Source organism: Mytilus californianus, unplaced genomic scaffold (genome assembly GCF_021869535.1).
Source record: "Mytilus californianus isolate M0D057914Y unplaced genomic scaffold, xbMytCali1.0.p SCAF_2, whole genome shotgun sequence".
Lineage (NCBI taxonomy): Eukaryota > Metazoa > Mollusca > Bivalvia > Mytilida > Mytilidae > Mytilus > Mytilus californianus.
The window spans coordinates 568,848-591,540 of NW_026262668.1; the positions used below are offsets into that span (position 1 = coordinate 568,848).

At 30.5% G+C, this 22,693-nt stretch overlaps 1 protein-coding gene across 13 annotated transcripts in view; it reads right to left on the bottom strand.

The window, feature by feature from the left end:
- Nucleotides 1-330: 330 nt before the first annotated feature.
- Nucleotides 331-22,693, bottom strand: part of LOC127729032 (rap guanine nucleotide exchange factor 1-like) — a 69,500-nt gene continuing 47,137 nt past the window's right edge. For 12 of the 13 annotated variants that reach the window (XM_052236640.1, XM_052236642.1, XM_052236639.1 and 9 more), the window contains 13 exons: nucleotides 22,237-22,352; nucleotides 21,116-21,284; nucleotides 20,163-20,238; nucleotides 18,771-18,800; nucleotides 16,732-16,903; nucleotides 15,634-15,822; nucleotides 14,983-15,067; nucleotides 14,035-14,129; nucleotides 12,179-12,257; nucleotides 11,622-11,723; nucleotides 8,809-8,906; nucleotides 7,109-7,240; nucleotides 331-6,497 (listed from right to left, as the gene is read on the bottom strand). In XM_052236640.1, coding sequence (XP_052092600.1) covers nucleotides 6,356-6,497; nucleotides 7,109-7,240; nucleotides 8,809-8,906; nucleotides 11,622-11,723; nucleotides 12,179-12,257; nucleotides 14,035-14,129; nucleotides 14,983-15,067; nucleotides 15,634-15,822; nucleotides 16,732-16,903; nucleotides 18,771-18,800; nucleotides 20,163-20,238; nucleotides 21,116-21,284; nucleotides 22,237-22,352 — 1,485 coding nt within the window. In that variant the 3' untranslated portion in view covers nucleotides 331-6,355. The remainder of the gene's footprint in view (nucleotides 6,498-7,108; nucleotides 7,241-8,808; nucleotides 8,907-11,621; nucleotides 11,724-12,178; nucleotides 12,258-14,034; nucleotides 14,130-14,982; nucleotides 15,068-15,633; nucleotides 15,823-16,731; nucleotides 16,904-18,770; nucleotides 18,801-20,162; nucleotides 20,239-21,115; nucleotides 21,285-22,236; nucleotides 22,353-22,693) is intronic. The other variant, XM_052236641.1, reaches the window with a different exon arrangement.

The following is a 22,693-nucleotide window of genomic DNA, read 5'->3' on the forward strand; positions in this document are numbered from 1 at the left end:
GTGTTCTTTAACTAATCTTCCAATCAATGGAGTGACAAAATATTGACGGCTGTTAAATAATTAAAATCAAATTATTTTTTGTTGCTGTCCATGAAAAGTATAAAAATTGGCAGTATTTCAGAGCTCAAATTTGCATGTTAAACATCAGAAGTCTCATGTAACTAGAATATTGGTGAAACTGGTCAGATACGGAAATGTTGGGTTATTTTGAGCTCGCAAGGACAATGGAGATCAATTTAATATTCTTTGTATCTACACGTACAAAATGAAATTATATTCCATATATTTTATTCAATACAATTACTAAGGCAGTTAGAGAAACTACACAGATTTATAATTTGACAATTTTTTAATCAGGCATGTGGTAGTTATACATATTTGTACACAAAAATAGCTAAAACAACACATTTTAGTGACCAAATGAACCTCTCTACACAGTCAGATGTACTACACATTAGCTCTTTCTATCGCATTGTCTAATTTACTGTTGTCATAGTTAATAAGCAGAGTTTTCATCTAATAATTTTTAACAAATTTAAACATTGCCATTACTTCGAGAAATTCATCTCATCAATTAATCTTTAAAAAAATCTTGCAAGTTCATCACAATGACTTTGTTTTATGACTTTAATTTCTTAAAACATAAAATGTTGACAAATACAGGGCTAAAGGAAAATAAATTACCTTTGATTTTGTTAAGTAATGTTCCCCTTCATTTACATAGATTTATAAACTTATGCATAGTATAGTGTAAAACAAATTTTCGTTATACTTTCCTCAATTTTACTGAAATGGCTATGGCTCTCAATATTCTGTTAAATAATCAAAAGATTTTAAAACAATATGCCTTTTTTTCTAGAGATAAAGTTAGTTAAGGTCATGTGGTCAAAATGTTTTAATACTGATCAAAATAAACCAAGATATACATGCTGTTTGTTTTTTTTTTCTTCATATGTTGCCTTATTTGTATATCTTATCTGAAAATAAATATACAAGAACACTGGTCACTGTGTAATGTCCATTCAGAAATAAATTAATGACTAAAAAATCTTACACTAGTATAAAAACAACTTTATATACAAAGGTTATGACAGAAACAAAGGATTAATTAATTTCAAATCTTTGTAAAATTTACAAGCTCTTTTGTGATTTATATCTGTATCACAAATATATATATACAATAAAAAGAGAAGTCAAACTTTGGGGATCTCATAATAGCAAAAAAAAAATCAATTTAAATTATTCCCCATGGTTTATAAACAAATAAATCATGTTACCACCTTTATATGCAAAAGATGGCAACAGTGACTACATGTAATTTTTTGTTCAAAATGTTAGTTGTACACTTGTTAATTAAAAAAAAAAATCTTGCAATTCCAATGTTTGCATCTGTGCTAGGATTTTCATAGTTAGCTTTCATGACTTACAACCAAAATTGTACATATATTAAACCTTTTTAATTGCTCAATTGGTTGATTCAATTGATTATGCATCTAGAGCTATTTACAAAATTACCAAGTATTGAAATAAATAATACTTTGTGACAGATATTGTGATTTTTCCACTGAATGTGATCTTAGTTCTAACTTTACAAATGGGTTTTTATGAAAACCTGATATCAAATCAAAGATCTTGATAGAATTATAACAGTATTTGTCACTTTTAAGAAACTTTGGTTACCACATGTATGGTTTTGGGAGTAAGTTTAATACAGATACAGAAGGAGGTCTCATTGGGGGGTTCTGATCTCGGATCCCGCTTACTGATTTGTCAGATTCCCGTATCCCGCTTACACTATGTACGTAAGCAATTCTCATTTTTTTGTAAATTCCCGTGTTCCACTAGACTTCATTTCCCGTTTTCACGGCACAATAATTTAACTTTCACGTGTCACGCTTACAAAAAAATCGGCAATCCCCTGTCACACCTAAAGACCCCAATGAGACCCTCACAGAAGGAATAACACTACAAAGTACAACATGAAATTTGGCCCCTAAAATAAAGGTACAAAATTTTCTATCAAAAATTATTGCATTTTGTTCTATGATTGCATATACATGTAACACACTCTGTACGCTAGTATCTATAATTGGTTCAGTGTGTAGAATAATATTCTACATATCCCAAAAGGTCATTTGAAAAGAAAATAAATTTTCCTGAAAATATCCTAGTCTCGAATGGTCAATTGATAAAATATAGCAATGAAAGTACCTTAATTTAAACTTTTCAATATTATTTTGATTATGTTTGACAGAAAATAGAAACTTTCAAAATAATTCAACTAATACTTTAATTCTCTTTGCATTAGTATGATATCAATTGAATTAAAAGTCACATAAATTTTTAAAAATATTTTTTATCTTTGTATTTTTTTTAGACCTAGAGGAGTAGATTCGATGTGGCCCTAATATGGCCCCTTTTTCTAGCTAAATTTTCAAATTAGGATTTGATGATAGAATATAAGTCTATTTATGAAAATAAATGTATCAGTGATTTTTTATGAAGTCACTTAATTTCAATTTTCTACCAAATTCAATGAATACAGGCCATTTCTGTTGGTTTTCAGAAATGGGAATTTAATGGATTGCCTTGACAAAAAAAGATATTGTAACATTAAGTTGTCGTGAAACACTTTTCATAATGAAATAGTTAACCTGATATTTGGGACAAATTAAGACCTTAAATGTATGCACAGACTTTTAGCTGACATTCATTTTGAGCTTTTACTCTTTTAGTTCAAAAAGTTTTAAAAGTTTTGGCTTAATAACTCTTTTTTTTCCCCATAACATTTCAAAAATCAGTGACAAAACTTTGAGGAAATAAAAAATTCCAATATATCTCCAAGTGCACTCCACATCTATAAAAAAAATTACACACAATAAGATGCATCTATTTTTAAAAATATGTGTACATAATTCTGGCAACATTTATTCAAAGACCAGCTTTTCATCTTTTAACAATTATTTGGACATTTGGGTATATTGGACTATAAATAACATTAAAAAATGTCTCTCAACAATGTACTAAAATGGGCTCTTGTTTAGCATAAATAAACAGGTATAAAATGTGCATGGTCAATAAGTGTACTTTGCATAATAACAACAAATTATTTCTAAGTCATCTTGCATTTAATTCTGCATATCAACAATTTACATATGTAAAAAGGTGTTCCAGAACTAATTTATATGAATGGTGGAAGGCTAAAAGTGGGATTACACGATGCGATTTTCCATCTGTTTTTTTCTTACCTATAATGTTGTGTGGACAAAAATCACACCGTGTGAACATTAAATTCAGATGTCGTTTGGTTAATCGAATGGAAAATTGTATTGTGTGAACAGAACACTGTATGATTTAACTAGGCGACTGTATCAAATCGGATGGTTAATCGTACAGTGTAAAGGCATCTTTATGGATAAAGATGTCTATACTCTTTTGATATTTTTTATCGTTTAAAATGTCTATCTAACCAATCCATATAATTATTTCTGTAACAGACCTGGTCATTTGTAGCGTAGCACTATTTTACATTGTAAATTAGATAATAAGTCAACTAGACATCTATAAAATGATGCAAATTCATAACTGATTTAAAACATATTCTATTTGTTCAATATAAAAAAGAATCATATTTATTATACTTAAAGGTCCTCATACTTTTCTACATAGTAGTTATATTCATAAAGCATACTTTCAATATTTTTCAGTTATGGATATGTGCTGAATGATTTAGTTTCCTATCATGTAAAACAATTTCTGGAGTTCTGAGCAAATAGCAATATTTCTTTATGAAAACTGCCTATTAAATAATTGTTTCACAACTTTAGAGTTCTGAGCGAATAGAAAAATTTCTATATGAAAACTGCCTATTAATTAATTGTTTCACAACTTCTGGAGTTCTGAGCAAATAGAAAAATTTCTTTTTAAAAACTGGCTTATTTACAGGAACTGGCTACAGTACAATAAACATAATGTGGATAGTTTCAAAATGGGGAAAAAAGTGTATAAGTTCAAACTGCACATAGCTTTTATTTTTTTCAACTATATGAGAAACACATTGCATAATTGTAAACAAGGAGAAAGACATTGCTTTACAGTTTAATAACAGTATGAAAATACACTACCAGTACATGTACTGTAAATTCAGAAAATTATTGCTATGTTTTTGTGAATCAGTATCAGGTTCTCAATAATAAAAAAAAAACATTCATATTTTCAGTAGAGATTTTCCTTGACACAAGTTTTGCAATCACATTAATTACATCTCACATTTTTAACAGTATTGAATCAGTGATTCGAAATTAAATTTACAGTATATATCTTTGCAGTATGAAATACACAGTTATTTAAAGTTTGACAGTTCGAAAAGACACCTTAAATTTTTTCAGTATGAAAAACACATTGTAAAACTTTTATAGTATAATGATACACATTGCATGACAGAATTACAAACCACATATATTGTATAAATTTGTTTCATAGTTCCTCATATTCTTGAATGAACACAAGATCATAGTTCGATACAGTATGAGATACACGCTTGAATGAACACAATCATAGTTCACCATAAAGTATAAGATACACGTTTGAACGAACACATGATCATTGTTCGATACAGTATGAGATACACGCTTGAATGAACATAAGAAATATGTGATTTATGATAAATAAGAAATACACATTACTGGTTCTATATGTCTACTGAACACATCAAATTTACTTCTCAGACCAGCTGGAAGTTTTTGTCTTCAAATAAATATATAAAGCTATATATACATGCCTATCGTAACCTTGATCTTTCATCTCTTGGTAATGGCAAAACATGCCTGTCTGACCTCTTGACCTTACATCACTTTATAATGGCAAAATATTCTGATACATCAACATGTCTAATTTTCAAACAAAAAATGTGTTTGAAAAATTAGTACAAAATACTTTTTTGGGAGATTTCAAGGAAAGAATGACATTGTGAGTTATACAAGAACTATTTTTTTTCAATGTATCACATTATCTAGAATAATTGGTAATGAGCGAATAGTTGAATCAGTATTTCTAAAAATGTAATTTAATTTATTACCGTTGTTATCTCTTTTGTATTGTAATAAACGAATAAAACTCTATACTTTGCGTTGTGTTACTTTTATGATCAAAATCTATATTTACCATTGTTCATGGGATTATGATTTATTAATAATCTTGTTTACTGACATGTCATTATAAGTTATACAATGCCTTGTAAAAAATAATTAGTTTTTTTTTTTCAATGTATACCAGTTCATTTTATTGGTAAATAGACTTGTTAAATAAGTATATATATAGATATATAATACATTTGTTTATGGTCTTGTGGTTCATAAATGTTATAGGACATACTGTTTTTCATTGTTATTACTTTCATAACCAGTGGAGATGATTTAGACTCATATCCAGGGAGGGGATTATTTAGATACACATGTAGTGTGAATCGAACTAAAATGCAGGTCAAATTCAAATATACTGAAATGGGTTGTGTTAAAACACCAATCAAACTGCTTGGAGTTGTAAACCAAAGGACACAATTTCCACACACTCTGTTATGAGCATTATAAAAATGCAACATAGATTAGTGTCAGAACAATTTACTATTTGTTTTGACTTTTAAGTAATTTTAGTTGCCATGTCCCCTTTTAATACCCAAAACCTGAATTGTCACTACAAAAATTACATAATGATATAAATAAGCAGATATGGTATGAGTGCCAATGAGACAACTCTCCATCTAAGTCACAATGTATAAAAAGTAAACAATTATAGGTCAAAGTACAGCCTTCAACACAGAGCCTTGGCTCAAGCCGAACAGCAAGATATAAAGGGCCCCAAAATGACTAGAGTAAAACAATTCAAACCAGAAAACCAATGGTCTAATCTATATAAAAAACGAGAAACACTTATGAACCACACCAATAAACGCCAACCATTGAACAACAGGCTCCTGACTTAAGACAGGTGCATAAAAATGCAGCGGGTTTAAATGTTTTAACAGGTGCGGTCACTTTTCTTTTTACCATAAAGATGCATTTCTTTTTCTGAAAAATCATCTCGCTTTAACATGCCATAATTAACTGCTGATATACATACAATACAAAATTACTGTATAAATAAATAATACATAACAATGGTGAAAGTTAGTCCTGCATATCACAATTTACACCCAGATCACACAAATTACAGAGTCTCAATAACTCTTGTAATACATGTTATCTATAGCACCTTCTGAAAAACATTTGAGACATGGATCATTCTTCTCTTTTGCTCTTGGATTGAGCCATCATGTTTTTTTAACCCAGGATTTTTTTGTGATTCTAACATTAAGTGATCAAGATTCTGGTTTGAATTCTTTTTTCTTCCCTCTTGGTTTTATTTTTTCAGAAATTTGCCATAAACTTTCTTCCGAGAGACAGTCATCAAAGTTATTGAATACTGATAATATCCTTTCACTCTTTTTCATCTCATATTTGCTGAAAACAACAAAGAACTTATGAATAAGTATATATCAGTATTATATAAATAATAAAATCTTTATTGACTATAGACAAGAAGAGATAAAAGAAAAATCTGTAATACATGTACATTAATGTTTGTTAAATATCCAGTAACAAATATTTCATGCATTATCTGTACAAGGAACAAACTAACAATAAAATAAATAAAATAAAGATTAAAGAACTATGATTGTAATTTATACAATTTACTTTTGGTTTGCTATAACCAAGAAATGAAACACTTAAATGTCTGTTGATTTTCTCTATGAAACCACCAATAACTAACCAAAAAAAAAACCCTAAAATAGTCTTGTTTTGATTAGCTGAACACAAAGCTTGTAAAACAATTAATAACATTTCAATTCATTATCTTCTGACTTATCTGAGGTTTCAATGTAAGAAATTTAACAAACCTTAAAACAATAGTGTTCAAACTAAAAACTATATGCCCAGACATTTGACAAATGTAAGAATATCATTACAAAATAAATTTTGGATTCTGTGGGCAATTTCCATCCCCAATATTCAATTTTAAATCACATTTTATATTTTTCTTCACAATATAGAATAAATAGCAAAATACTTACTCCTTTTTAAATCTTCTCATACTATCCAGTATATGGAATTGTTGCCATCGCTTGGCAAAATTAATATTGCCATCTGGCAGGAAATCTTGATTTCCAATATTGATAAATGTTAAGTCTTGTAAAATTAAACCACTGAAAACAAAAAAGTAAAATGTTACTGACATATCTGAATACTAGTATCTGGTACCCCAAAGCTCCCAACACTTGCAAAACAAGAATGTGTCCATAGTACACAGATTCCCCACTCGCAATATCATTTTCTATATTCAGTGGACCGTGAAATTGGGGTCAAAACTCTCATTTGGCATTAAAATTAGAAAGATCATATCAAAGGGAACATGTGTACTAGTACTAAGTTTCAAGTTGATTGGACTTCAACTTCATTAAAAACAACCTTATCGAAAAACTTTAGCCTGAAGATGGACGGACGAACGAACAGACACACAGACCGAAAAACATAATGCCCATAAATGGGGCATAAAACACAACTCTGAATACCTTCAACCCAAAGCCCCCAACCTTACAAAAAATAAACTGTTGACACAGAGGTATGTCCAACCTCTATGTCATTTGATAGTACAATGTATAATGCAAGTTTTGAAATTAAAATGGTAACACTTTAACATGTCAACCATGAGTACAGTGCCTAACATTCTCCATGGAATTGAGAATTGTAAATTCTTACTAGTTATAAGTTTGTTTCTTTTTTCAAACTAGTAATAACACATGTTTATTTCTCATTGTATATTCGTGTAAATGTTTAAGCTTCAACAAATAGATTGAAATCATTACAACAATCTTTAATTAACAAATTTTAAATACAATGTGCTGTTGATTTACTTTGTACCCTCCAAATTAAAATTGAACTATGTATTTTTAAATTAATTTAAAACCACATGCTAATTTTTAATTTTCAATTCTATTGAATTCATATTTTCCCCTACCATATACTGTAAATGTGTTTTTTGTTTCCTCTGGAATTGTAATACATAAACTTTTCATGCATGAATCATATCAGTAGTGTAGCTTTCTACAAACCATGAGCCCTGGAGATATTTTCATGCATGAATCATATCAGTAGTGTAGCTTTCTACAAACCATGAGCCCTGGAGATATTTTCATGCATGGATCATATCAGTAGTGTAGCTTTCTACAAACCATGAGCCCTGGAGATATTTTCATGCATGGATCATATCAGTAGTGTAGCTTTCTACAAACCATGAGCCCTGGGGATATTTTCCTTTCATGAATCATATCAGTAGTACAGCCTTCTACAAACCATGAGCCCTGGAGATATTTTCATGCATGGATCATATCAGTAGTGTAGCTTTCTACAAACCATGAGCCCTGGAGATATTTTCATGCATGGATCATATCAGTAGTACAGCTTTCTACAAACCATGAGCCCTGGAGATATTTTCATGCATGGATCATATCAGTAGTGGAGCTTTCTACAAACCATGAGCCCTGGAGATATTTTCCTGCATGGATCATATCAGTAGTACAGCTTTCTACAAACCATGAGCCCTGGAGATATTTTCAGGCATTTTATGTAATAGTAAAATAAGTACAAATAACCCCATCATGTTTCAATGTTAACTGTATCATGTTTCGACAGACTTTCTTGTTAAATTTGCAAAACTGCTTTCCAGGGTTTCATAAATCTTAAATTTATCACCACAAGTAAAAAACAAACTTACATGTAAGGAATACAGGGTGGTTCTGTTTCTGCTAACGCATGTCTGTAGGCTCTGAATGAACCAGAACTATCAATTAACTGACAAAACTCTTTTAGAACCTGAAAAATAATCACATTATATTAATACACACTTCTTGTATGTTAGAAAGACAATACTCCTCAAAAAGAATATACATACCAATTTCAAGACAAGGTGAAACAAGGAATTTGGTTCACTGAAGATAAATTACTACAAAAAATTCAATGTATATCCTGATAAATTAGGTCAGTTCACACAGATTTCCACTTTATAGAGGGTTCAGTTTATTTTGGACAGGTTCCACTTTATTGTTTTTATTTCATGCCAAATGACAGAGCAAACAAAAAAACATAACTGTCTCAATGGTTGAGCACCTATTTTTACTTCCTTTCTAGGCAAGGATCCGGAAATTTTCCCAAGTCATTTCGGTAATTTTTTTTTGTGATGTAATAATATCGTGATGCACAATAATGCATTTTTCTGAGGGTGACAAGTCTTGCACATGGACAAGTAAAGTCCTTTTTTGTGAAGTATTGGGTCAAACAAGTGTAACTGTACCCTGATCTAACAGTAACAGTGATGTCTCTGAGTTAGAAACTACACGAGGAGACGTTTTGTTGTTGTGTATTGCATCACTGAGGTCGTATGCATAACCCTTTAAATTTGCATAAATTAAAAGAGGAATAATTACGGCATGTTTCATCATTTTGAAATAAAGTTATGTAAACCAATTAATAAACTGTATTGAGTTTCTTATTGCATGTACAAGATATCGTTTGTATTGTTCAAATTGCTGCTGTTTGGATGAGTGTAAGTGATTACCTAATACACAACAAGATAATGTGTATTCACCTGGTTTACGATAAGAGGATCAAAAAGGGGAAACTATGATTCAACTTTTCTTTGAATAAATAACTCAAGTCTGGTATAGTGATAACAATTGAATTTAATAATAAAATTCATGATTTTAAATAAATAAATAATTTATCTGAACAGAAGTTTGTACACAATTACAACAGTTCAATGAAAAACAATTGCATTGTAATACAGTCCAGAGAGAATGTATGGCTTCACTTGGGAAAAAATCGGAAGTTTAGCCAGGAAAACAAAAGAAAGGATAACGCCCATTACATTCTGTGAGTAAGATGGTTTCAAAAAATCGGAAGTGCAAAAAAAACAAAAAGAAATCGAGATTGTTCATTCGCTGAGTATATTCCCAGAGACATTGTATTATATGTCTCTGATATTTCTAAAATAGGCTGTATGGCTTCAAATCTAAATTACGTTATTTAGTTTTAATTCCTTTTTTAAACATTTTTTTTTAATTCTGCATTCCTATAAATTATACGCTTTACCACTTTTGTAAATCTATTAATATCTTTATCTGCCATTTCCTACCGAAAAGTTAACAGTAAAATCGATCTTTCAAATAAGATCATCAATTAACCCATGTTGATCCCCATTTTCCATGCGCAATCTCAGTAAACATAAATCTATATTTAACAAACGTTGACCAAATCAGCTGATCGATTATAAATGGATTATATGTTTTATTTGGATAAAAATGGACAGATTCTCGAGTCAACAGTGTTATTTGACTTCTTTAATGAATAAAATAATATCTTTTTGGGAAAATCTAGGTCAGAATGGTTAAAACGTTAAATTTGATGCACAGCAAATCGCCATATTGTTTTTATTGCTTAACAGGTGTTTACAGGTGAGATTTGTGTACATGGCCTTTATGGCTTTAATCAAGACAATAACGACACCCAAGCCGAATTCAAACTTCCTGGACATTGATTACTATCCTCAAGTGGTGATAATTACTATGTAAACAAACCTAGTGGCTTGAACCCAGACTTACCCCACGGTGTGACTCGACAGAGTCCTGTACATTGTTTTCACTTACATTATAGAATAAACAACAGACTAATGATAAATATTATTAAATCACTAACACAAATCAATAAAATTTGTATTTTGTCTCAAACAAATCTATTTTTCTTGATGACCTGAAAACAAAAATAAGTTCAAAATGGCGACCGATAAAACCCTGATCTCAATGAAATGACCGAAATTATTTCTGTAAAAAAAAAAAAAAAGACCTAAATCCCAATAAATCATTTCGGTCTTTTCAGTTTCCAAATCGGTCATGTCTGGCATATATGACCGTTTCCGGACCCTTGTTTCTAGGCATACTTTTCATGGATTGAGGAACAATTGTATTTTGTAAACATTTGCATTTACGGTTAACATATTTCCACAGACATTGATATCTCACGAATAATTATGAATCCACAATAACTGAATACAAAGATGAAAACAATTATTTTGGAGTATCAACACAGCAACTTCATGCTTCCTTATAATTTTCTTTCATCTTATGTATCCTGCAATCAGTCAACTATTGTACAAATAACAGGGTCTCCTGTTACTCCGCTTCCATATTAAGCAAAAGGTAATGTAAATATTTCTTTTCGTGTGACAGTTCATTTTAGGGCTTCTTCTCGGTCTACATCTAAACAATGTCAAAATCTTTGAAAAATCAGAGACAATGATTTGGATTTAAACAACTCAGCCTTAAAGTGCAGGGTGTAAATTGCAGAATAAAAACTTTTCGCTTTGCAATCTGTTTGTAAAGCTTGTACGAATAAATTTTATATTTTCCCACAATGTACATATATTGTATATGTATGTATTGTATATGTCTGTTACCGGACAGTCTTACCTCTAAATTTGGACTCTGCCATTTGTATATGTATGTATTGTATATGTCTGTTACCAGACAGTCTTACCTCTAAATTTGGTCTCTGCCATTCTAGTCTTCTGATTGGTGCAGAATCAACAGCAGATAAAATAGCCAGGTAGGAATTGAAATTATTTAACTTTCTGAGGTGCTGAAAAAGAAAGGTATATATATATGGTACTGGATGTAAAACCACTCGTGAAATCTGTTATAGAAGATAAGTAGGTAATCCATAAACATGATATAATTACCATAATCTTACTTAATTCACCATCAAAACAAGTAAAAATTAATTTAAAACAACTCAATATTTTATGCAAATCAGGGGAAATAACTCTGGAGAAATATATACTAAATACTGAAGTCAATATAAAAACTAATAGTTTAATTTCAAATTGAGGAATAACAGCACTGTGTTTGAGAGAGTTGGTACAGTCGATTGAATATATGATGGACAAAAATGCAGTTTTACTATTGACACAGTTATCAATGACTGTCTTTTCCCAAATTGACTGTGGCAATTCTTCAAACACTGAACTGTTATTTCTAATCTAATGCAGTTCTCTTCAAAGATTGAAAATTATTTAATTCATGTTGAATACTTACTCTCATTACTTTAATAAATTTCATGAAATATTTTTCTCTGTCCTTTGCTTCTTCCTGGGTTAAAATTCTGGTCCGTACCCTTAAATAATAATGTATATTTATATACTAATCTATTCTACATAGTTTTTAAGCATTTGATGACATGAAAAAATAAACTGCTTCGCTGAGAGCAGCTGGATAAGCCTGCAGAGGTCCAACCCTGAACAGTTGGGGCAAAAATGGACACAATATTCAAGCTTGATACAGGTCTGAATTTGGATTGTATCAAATATTTGACATATTATAGGTTTCTGAATAAATGTAGTCAAAGAACTTGAAATTGGTTATATGAATTGAATTTATATTCAATTAAAGATTTCTTGCTGTTGCGCAATACTAAGTAAATCTGTTGTCAGACTATAAACAATTAAAGTTCAATTAATTCTCAATGTCATATTAGAAATTTATGAAAATGTAAAGGGAGCTTACATCAATAGATATAAACAATTCACCAAAGTTTCATGAGAATTGCTGACAGCATTTTTGAGTTATTGTCCGAAAAACTGGAAAACCCCCCCCAACTCAGAAATGTAAAATGTAAAATTTATAAAATTCTAAACGGAGCTTACATCAATAGATATAAACAATTTAACAAAGTTCCATAAGAACTGCTGAAAGCATTTTTGATTTTTTGTCCGAAAACTGGAAAATCCTCCTTTTTTTTTGAACTCAGAAACGTAAAATCTAATATATATAAAAATATAAAGGGAGCTCATGTCAATAGATATAAACAATTCACCACAATTTCTTGCAAGTTGGTGAAAGCATTCTTGAGTTATTGTCCGAAAACTGGAAAATCCCCCTTTTTTTAATGAATAAAACCCCATAACTCGGAAACGTAAAATCTAAAATTTATAAGCTCACATCAATAGATATAAACAATTCACCAAAGTTTTATGCAAATTGGTTAAAGCGTTTTTGAGTTAATATCTGACATGTTGACGACGGACTGCCAGACGGACAACGGTAAACCATAATACGTCCGGTAAACGGGCGTATAACAATGTAAAGAAATAAATTATTGGCAACCAAATAAATTTCAATGACAAGATTCACTTTTCACAAAGGTGAAGGTATATAAGATAATTACTTTAACATGCTCAATTAATTATTAAAAAATAGTTTAAACATAAATATATCAATGGGACCCCCTCCCCCCCCCCAAAAAAAACCACACAAAACAAACAAAGATAAAACGAAAAAAACAAAAAACCAAAAATTTAAGAAGGATGTGTCCATGGGACTCAGATTTGATCTGTGTTTGGTGATTACAAGCATTGTATATATAAGTTTCATAACATTTGGTTGAGGCAAACTAAAGTTAAGAGTGCAGAAATGGCAAATTCAGCCATTTTTCCTTTAAAAAGAGACATATTGGCAAGAGGTATAGGGGGAGGGTTGAGATCTCACAAAACATGTTTAACCCTGCCACATCTTTGGTTTGGTTGGGTTGATGTCTCTTTGACAAATTCCCCCGTTTCAATTCTCAATTCTATAACTCAAGAAAGGTGAAAGTAAAATTAAAAGAAAGGAAACAAATTTCAATATGTACAGACAAGGGTAAAACTTAAAAGTCCCCATCGTCTAGCGGCAGGAGCATATAACACCAAAACCATATGATACTGATTTCTATGTGTTTGAACAATTTTTTATTAAATTTTTTTTACCACTTAAACAACAGAATTAGCAACAAATTATGTATCTGTTTTGATTAAATACCAGAATGACATTTCATTTAGGGGTTCTGAAAATAACTATACATATTGGTATGACATTTTAATGAATCATTTTGAAACAAATATATATAGAGTACATACCAGTAGGACATTTTATTGAAGTGTTCTGTAAATGTTGTAAGATTAGGACTTTGTTCTTCTGACTGTTCTTTGGCCCATAATAATACCTCTGGAATCTATATAAAGCAAAGCATTCATTTTAATCAGCAAATTCTCCATTATCATCACTATTTTTTCAAAATTATCAAAATGCTCAGCATTATTGTAATTGTTCAAATATAATTTTCTGTCACTTCAGAAAAATACAAATATAATTGTTTCATGTAATGTAATGATAAGAAAACTCTGCCTACAGTTATATAACATTGCCAATTAGAAGTGAACATTTTTATTCATAAAACATTTTAATAAAAATAACAGAATATATACATGTACATATAGTGAGCCCTCGATTGTAATTTGCTGAACATCTACTGACAAAAAAAATTCCTGCATTTTCAATACATGAATATATGAAAATTGTAAAAAAAATATAAATTAAGATCCAAATGGAGAAAAACTACTAAATATAGCTGGATAAGATTGATTGATTGGTGTTAAACGCCACTTTCAACACTATTGTGCTATTTCGTGGCGGTCAGTTTTTATTGGTGGAGGAAGCCAGATTGCCCGGAGAGAACCACAGACCTTCCGTAGGAAAACTGACAATCTTAGTCAATTAAGATTGGAGTCGAGTGCATCTGCCCCATGCGGGATTCGAACTCACAACCTCAGTGTTGACTGGCTAGTGATACAGTAGTTTGACTTCTTAGACCACTAGCTGGATAAGAACATCAAATATAACCTTTTGTAGAAGCAGCAATGAGCCTACTCTTTTTCAGCATCTACACAATGGTGGTTTATCCTGAAGATGGTCAATTATACTCCTCATCCTAGGTATGACGTAACAAATGTTGAAATTCTGTTACATAGGATGTGTAGCTCTGTTGGTTGAGTTGGGAATTATCTGAAGTACTCAAGACAACTTACCTCAATTTTTTGGAACAATTCAGCATCTAACAATGTCATTTGTTCAGCAATGTCATGTGACTTCACATGTAACATATCTGAGGGACTGTAAAAAATTAAAAGAACAGACTAAAATAAATTGAATATTTTGACAATGAAATAAAAATAAATGAGTTTCAAAATAGTTGAACTCTGCCACATCATCATCTGTCAGTCAAAATTCAGAAGCCTTCGATAGTGGTTCTTTTTATTTATAGAAGTGATACCTTAAAGGTGTTTTGTCATATGAGAAATTCAGTATTGATAGCAGATCTCTGATAGACTATTAAATTTATTTACAACTTTGCTGGATTCTTTCAGGTTAACAGCTTGGCATATTGTATAGACACTTGTCTATTTTTGAATATTGTATGTTGACTGATGTATTTTGGTTTTTTGTTTTGTTTTGTTTTGTCTCATTGTCATATGCCATTATTTCCGTTTAATCAAATTGTTTTTTTTATGAAATGATGAAAAACAGAAGAAAATACTATGTATAATAGGTCCTCCTAGCAGTAACAATTCTAGCTAATTTGACATAAAATCCAAAGAATTATCAATAACGTCAGTGACTGTAAGATAAAACCCTCTTGAAAGAAATAATAGATAAATTCCTAATTTAAAATATCTCACCTAGTTTGTAATGATATAGACGACATAATTGTCATGGAAGGAAAAATATCAGCAGTTGTCTGTTTACTTTCACACTTTTCTATTATCTTTTTACGTAGAATTTTTGCCAACATCAAGTCACCTTGACATAACAGTTCAAAAACTAAATCCATTATCTTTTTGGTTGTGTTTTCAGCTAATTCATTGGCCCTGAATAAGAAAAATCAACATTTATCAATCTTTATGTGTGAAGAAGATCTGTACTATTTCACCTGCATGGTAAGGATGGATCATTTTAATGTGTCTGATTCAAGATTTTTGTTTTTTTTATATACATTCCAATGAAAAAATTTGTGTCAAGAAAATGTTTTTTAAAGAATAAAGATAAAAATGTGCAATACATGAAGATGCATTTGCCTAAAACTTTCACAACCATATGTGGTTGGCTAACTAACTAGTGAGAAGTCTTTACTTCAGACAAAGATTTTAAGCAAGGTAAGACCATTTATGTATGTTAAGGATTTTCTCCTATAGAAAATACAGTTGGTAGGTAGAATTTCATTTCTTTTTAACTATTTTATTTACATTGACTTTAGCAGTATGGGGATTCCTGCAATTTTGTCATGATTAATACCTAAAAATTGGCAATAAAAACTTTTGGCATTTTCAGGCATGAACATTACAGCCAGAAGGAGAACTCTAGACAAGTATTTTTTGTTCATTCAGTCTGATTTTTTGCAATGGTAGCTAAGACTATGAAATACTGCTGAATGCAGAATTCACAATTTCTAGAGTAAAACCGGTGATATTTTTTAGCAATTTTCCTGACCATGAATGTAGATCAAATTTAAGTGAGGGGATATTTTCAATATCTTATCATCAGGACGATTTCAAGCTTGACTTATTACATATAGACACCTGTCTGTTGTTGAAAACTGTATGTTGACTTCTTAATGCCTTTTGGTTGCTTGTGATGTTGGGTTCCTGTCTCATTTAAGTATATCCCAATCTCCTTTTATTCAAATAAGGCATTGACAGAACATTAGGTGACTGATGAAATTATCAATTTAAAGTAGACATAAAATGAAATCATCTGCCTTATTTGGTAACAGTATATACCTGACTTCATCAATGATCCGTATCAACAAGGCAAAGCCATTACCCGCCACTTTCTTCTTTTTATCTGGAGCATGATGGAACTTCTGAAATCTGTATAGTAACTTGTCCATTAACTCGGTAGGAGTGATGAATGTTCTGTACGTTGTCAGAAACGCTTCTTGAAATAGGAAATCTGTAGAGAAAATAGTTTTTTTTAGGATAACTTATATATGCTTATGGTATATATATAAAACACTTCTTTTGATGAATATAACTATTATGTAGCAATTTAATGTATTTTCAAAAGATATACAAAATATTTTTACCAAAAAAAAAAGTAACTGAGTTAAGGAGGATTGATGAAAAAAATTGACAGTAAAGTATTTGAACAATTTCATGACATGATTTGTATCTTTTATTTTCCTCAATGTTTATGAAAATAAATGATAAGATAAAAGGAAACTCAATAGAATATCATTTCTTTATAATTGAGCTTTTGCTAAACAATACCAGCTGACTATCTACTCCATGCAAACACCTAATACCCTTCAATCAATACATATACGTATACATCTATAATGATAAATATTGCATGCAAAAAAATATTATCCCTTTATTTTAAATACTTCATTTCAAATTATGGCTGTATTTTAAGAGTTTTTCCCCTTAGACAAGAAGCAAACTAGAGCTGTTTCTCTTATAAAGAGAAAGTAGACAACCCGATGCAAATTCTATAGGTATTACATGAATTATGTATATAAGTCACAAATAATCATTTTTCTATAGATTATATGTAAATTATGTACACATGTATTCTCCACAGAGCTAGAAACAGTGTTATAAAAAGGAAAATAACTCCTAAATCATAACTAAATTATGTCACAAATGTGAAAATAGCCTATATTATTTATTGTTTAGGAAATGTATTCAATGTTTGGGGGTCATTTCATTACCTTCAGATCTTAGAACCTTTTCTCAGAAGACAACATTTTTTTTTATCAACCATACTTTTTTTTCAGCATTTCTAATTAGCAGTAACTAAAGGTAAGGAAAGACAAGAAATATCCTACTTTCGTGGGATAATGCTTTTCACTTTGTAAAATTTGACAGACTGCTAAAAACAGACATGAAAATCGTAATTTTAGAGAAATCAGACTATACTAACAAGCATTTGAGAATTTTTTTCAGTTTTATTATTAAAGCTTTAAAAAAATCAAAATATATCAATGCTTATATCAATGCAGCATCATTTAACAGTAAATGCGCTTTGTAATATCTAAATAGCATTGCTGCTTTGGCTTAATTCTGCACATCTGTGAGACTCTGTAGAAATACTACATGATATCAGCTGAGGCCAGTCAGAGAACTGATATCAACTTTTTGTATCAGTGTAAATTGAGAGATTCTAGGATGCTAGAAGAATTTATCATTCATTTAATGAAATAAATCAAAAGTTCAAGGTACAGAATTATAAATACCACAGAAATAAAAGAATGGCCTTTTGCCCATGGATCTAATAACAAAGTGGTCCTAAAATTCTGTAATCTTCAAATTGAGGATTTTTAAAGACAATAAGTGAACAAACTTGTGACTTGTTTGTCGGAAGAAAATCAGTACTTTTGTTTTAGTATGTGACAAATGATGTTTATATACATACAGGAGAACACAGTAACATTTCACTGAGGGTTTTGCTAATGCTGGTTCACAGTTAATAAATCGATATAAATGGTACAGAAAACATAAGTCTTATACTAGCATGCACTAAACATTGAAATGGCTCAGCAATACTGTTTGTTCTTAGGCAAACTTAGGAGGAAGGACTGCAGGAATAAATAGGCAAGCAATTCAGCAAAGCTTAAGCAAATTGTATTTGATAGAAAATGGAGAATTGGTTACAGGACAATTTTGGACAGCATGACAGTCATTTTATAATAAGTAATGTGAGCCATTTCAGACAACAGTCACAACAGAGACACAGTCATAGTGACTGTTTTGTTTCACAACAATAATACTCATCTGTGATTGGTCATTGAAAAAGGTCACTCTAAAGGTTAACTTACCCTCTTGATTAACAGATTCACTTTCAGACCCTTTTTAAAAATTCAAAGATGTTGTAATTGTAAGATCATAAATATATTACTTGCAGTAAAATATGGCTAGCAGAAAAATCATTAAATCAATTGATGGGTTTTTGACAATGAAAAATCAATATAACTTAGGCCTTACATACACATTAAATGTATGAGGTCTGAAAGAAGTCTTTGTATACTTTAGTGAAAATTTATGCCTTTGCATTAATCAACAGTGCAAATGTGCAAATTTTAAAACTTTCAATCATTTACATTTTTTAATGAATAGCCTTTGCAGGAATTTATGACTTATATTGTTCAAATTCACATATTTATTTTATCAATCTTTTCTGAAATATACAATACAAAAAAAAAATGAGATGTGGTATAAATACCAATAAGACAAATATTCACTTAACGCATAAGAAAGTGAATATATACCCTTCTAAAGGTCACCAAAATGCTTCTAGCAATTACAAAAAAACACAGACTTGAAAAAGGAGAATGAAAGATAAACTATAAAAGGATCTCTGTAAAGAACATGTTAAGAACTCTGAAGTGTATTCTAGCATTTAGATATTCCATTAAATTTTATATAAATTTATGGGGTCAACAGTTCAATTATTTAAGGTCAAGAAGTAAGGAAGGAAGGTAAAAACAGGGTTGATTCCATGCCGGAATCAAAATACACCAAGAAAATTAATATACACCAAAGAAAAACCTTTAAAAAAAATAGGGGTCTTTTCTAGAAATGAATGGCACTCTGCACTAAAAATGGTGACTAGCAAAGGAAGGCAAACTTATGCGTACAGAGGATGAAACACTACCCACACCACTAATATCTCCAGGTAAAATGTGGCAGGATCAACATAAACAGAAAAATATATCTGACTTTTCTAAGGTTCATTACAAAAGGACATTATATGATATCTACACATATACATTGGGTATGTAATTCATTCCAACATTATCATATATATATAATTGAAAACATTCAAAACCTCCACCAATATTTACAATTTTTCATTTTTCTACTTAATATTTACTAATATAATATGAACTTGAACATTCAAGCATTTGCAAACCTCCAAAATCACAAGCTCATAACAAGTATTCATATTATACACCTTCTTTAGAAACTGCAGAGACGTTCACATATATTTATATTTTGATTTCTCATTTTATGTCATTTCAATACATAAATTTCGAGTTTGTCCCCATTGCAGGATATAAAAAACCTTTTCCTGTTGATTTTTTTCGTCACAACAAAAAACACATTTTGAAATTAGGGTCAAAACTCAAAATTGTTTTATACATATAGAATTTTCTGAAAATCCCTGCTTGTAAGTAAACGCGGGATTATTCTCCAAAAGATAAACATACCATTTCTATTTACTGCAGAGGCATGTACGATCATAGCATCGACTGAACCACCTCTTATCTCTGGTCCGTCTTCAGACTATAATAGATAGACACATATTTGACTTTAATACGAAGGCATAGAAAAATGAACAAGAGCACAGGAGAAAAGACTTTAGGTTTTACTTCAGTTAGACATTTATTCACTACTAATCATACTAACTTTAGCTTTACATCATTACAACTGGTATCATTAAAATAGACTTGAAATTCCTTTCAATGAAATAAATTTATACAAAAACATTTTAATACGATAATGTTCTTCCCATCAATTTCATAAGACATCATTGTAAACTAGAAATTTTTGAAATATGTATATTTTTTTTTAGGAAATTCTAGCTTACATCCATAAAAAGATCTATAATTAAAGAACCTTTGTGAGCATGCTCACATACCCCACGCCCCCATATTGACACTGAGCAAACAAAATCTCACGAGATGCCTAAGTGTCACAGACTCATAATTCCTACAAAAGTCAATTGATAAAAATTTCTTGTGGATATGCACATTTATATATTAAGTCCTTATTATCTACAAAGTTTCATGAAATTCTGTTGTGTGGTTTCAGAGGAGTTGCGATGACAAGAACAGGACTGATGGACTGTAGTATATAGAGGCCAATAAGTTCAAAGGGGCATAACTCCTAGAAAAAAAATTGAATCATAATTTCCTGTCGATATGCACATCTACATAGTACGTCCTTATTATGTACAAAGTTTTTTTTCATTATTTCGTGGGTATAGAGAAACTCTGAATTTAAAAGTTCAACAAAGTATAAATTTCTATAGACTTGTAAACAAACTACTCCAAAATCCCGAAATCAAATATCCATTTAAAATACAATTTTTCCTCAATCCACAAAAATTGGTACCAACGAATATAAATTAATTCACAGTAAGTTAAATCTATTTCATTACATCTTTTTTCCTAACGAGCTGGTCAGAGACATCTATATCATCTAAAGGATTTATCTCAGCAAAGTCAGAGTCTGCATCTCTCGGCATTTCTGGTTTATGTAAACTACTTAATGTTGCCTCCATTTTGTCCTTCAAATGACCTGGTGGACATGATGACCTTTTCAACTCTCTAAAAAACAGAATTGGTCATTAAAAGACTATTAAATTTTCATATTTGTGTTCATTGCTACAGTAAAAAGTTTGGTGAAAAATTTCTATGGCAGTTTTTTATGTCTCCTTCATCTTATATATAATCCATTACTGATACTTTAAATGTAACATTAGATTATATCAATATTAACCACTCTTTCATGTATCCCTAATCAGTATTAGACACTTGTTGACGACTTAATAATGAGCTCCAAGCCTCTTTTATCAAATTATGGTTTGTGTAATATTTGGTAGCTGTTTCATTGACATCTCTCCTCTCATTAATAATATGATACCACCTCTACCCTATCACCTTGATCAATATCCTATATTTATCACCCCTGTTTTTTTTATTTCACTCCAGATTTTTGGTGGGTCTCAGTCTTTTTGTTTTTTATTTCACTCCAGATTTTTGGTGGGTCTCAGTCTTTTTGTTTTTTATTTCACTCCAGATTTTTGGTGGGTCTCAGTCTTTTTGTTTTTTATTTCACTCCAGATGTTTTGGTGGGTCTCAGTCTTTTTGTTTTTTATTTCACTCCAGATTTTTGGTGGGTCTCAGTCTTTTTGTTTTTTATTTCACTCCAGATGTTTTGGTGTTGCTCAGTCTTTTTGTTTTTTATGTAGTGTTTTGTAAACTGTTGTTTGTCTTTTCACCATTTTTCTATTTTTGTCAGGATTTTCTCTTCAATTTCTGAGTTTTGATTCTCCCTCTACCTCTGGTCTCTTTTTTTTAAAACATCAGACTGCTCGACAAAAACAAATGTACTCAATATAACACCAGAAGATCTTCATATTTGCTCTAATTCAATAAATTACCCAAATCTTGTCACTCAATTTTGTATTTTTGTCTACTTACTATATAACGTCTATTAGAACCAAATGCTGTCCTCTCCTCCCTAAACATATTCCCCCTATTTGTACCTTATACTTACATGTCACCAGTAGCTCCCTGTGTTGGTCCCTCTACCATACTTGCTGCCTTTTCTCTTGGATATTCTAAAGATGTATCAGACTGAATGGAAGACATTGAATCTCTATTTTCACTATACTGGAAAGGCAGAGAAATTAAAAAAAATATATAAAAGAATGTTTTCTTCAACATCTGGTTGATAAATTATTGAATTTTAACAAACATTAAGGTCATTTGAAGATTGTTTTCGTCAGAAAAACTTATATAAATGTTTTATATTTGTGCATATATGTGGCAGATATTTTTTATCACATAAATTCAGCAGAACAAGTTAGACATTTGAAAAATATAAAAATCTCTACCATACTTCAATACCAATAAAAAGGTTTAGGATTGTGCCTGATATTCATATGATGAAGACATAATCTTTCAATCAGTTTAATTGAAGTCTGGAGCTGGCATGTCAGTTAACTGCTAGT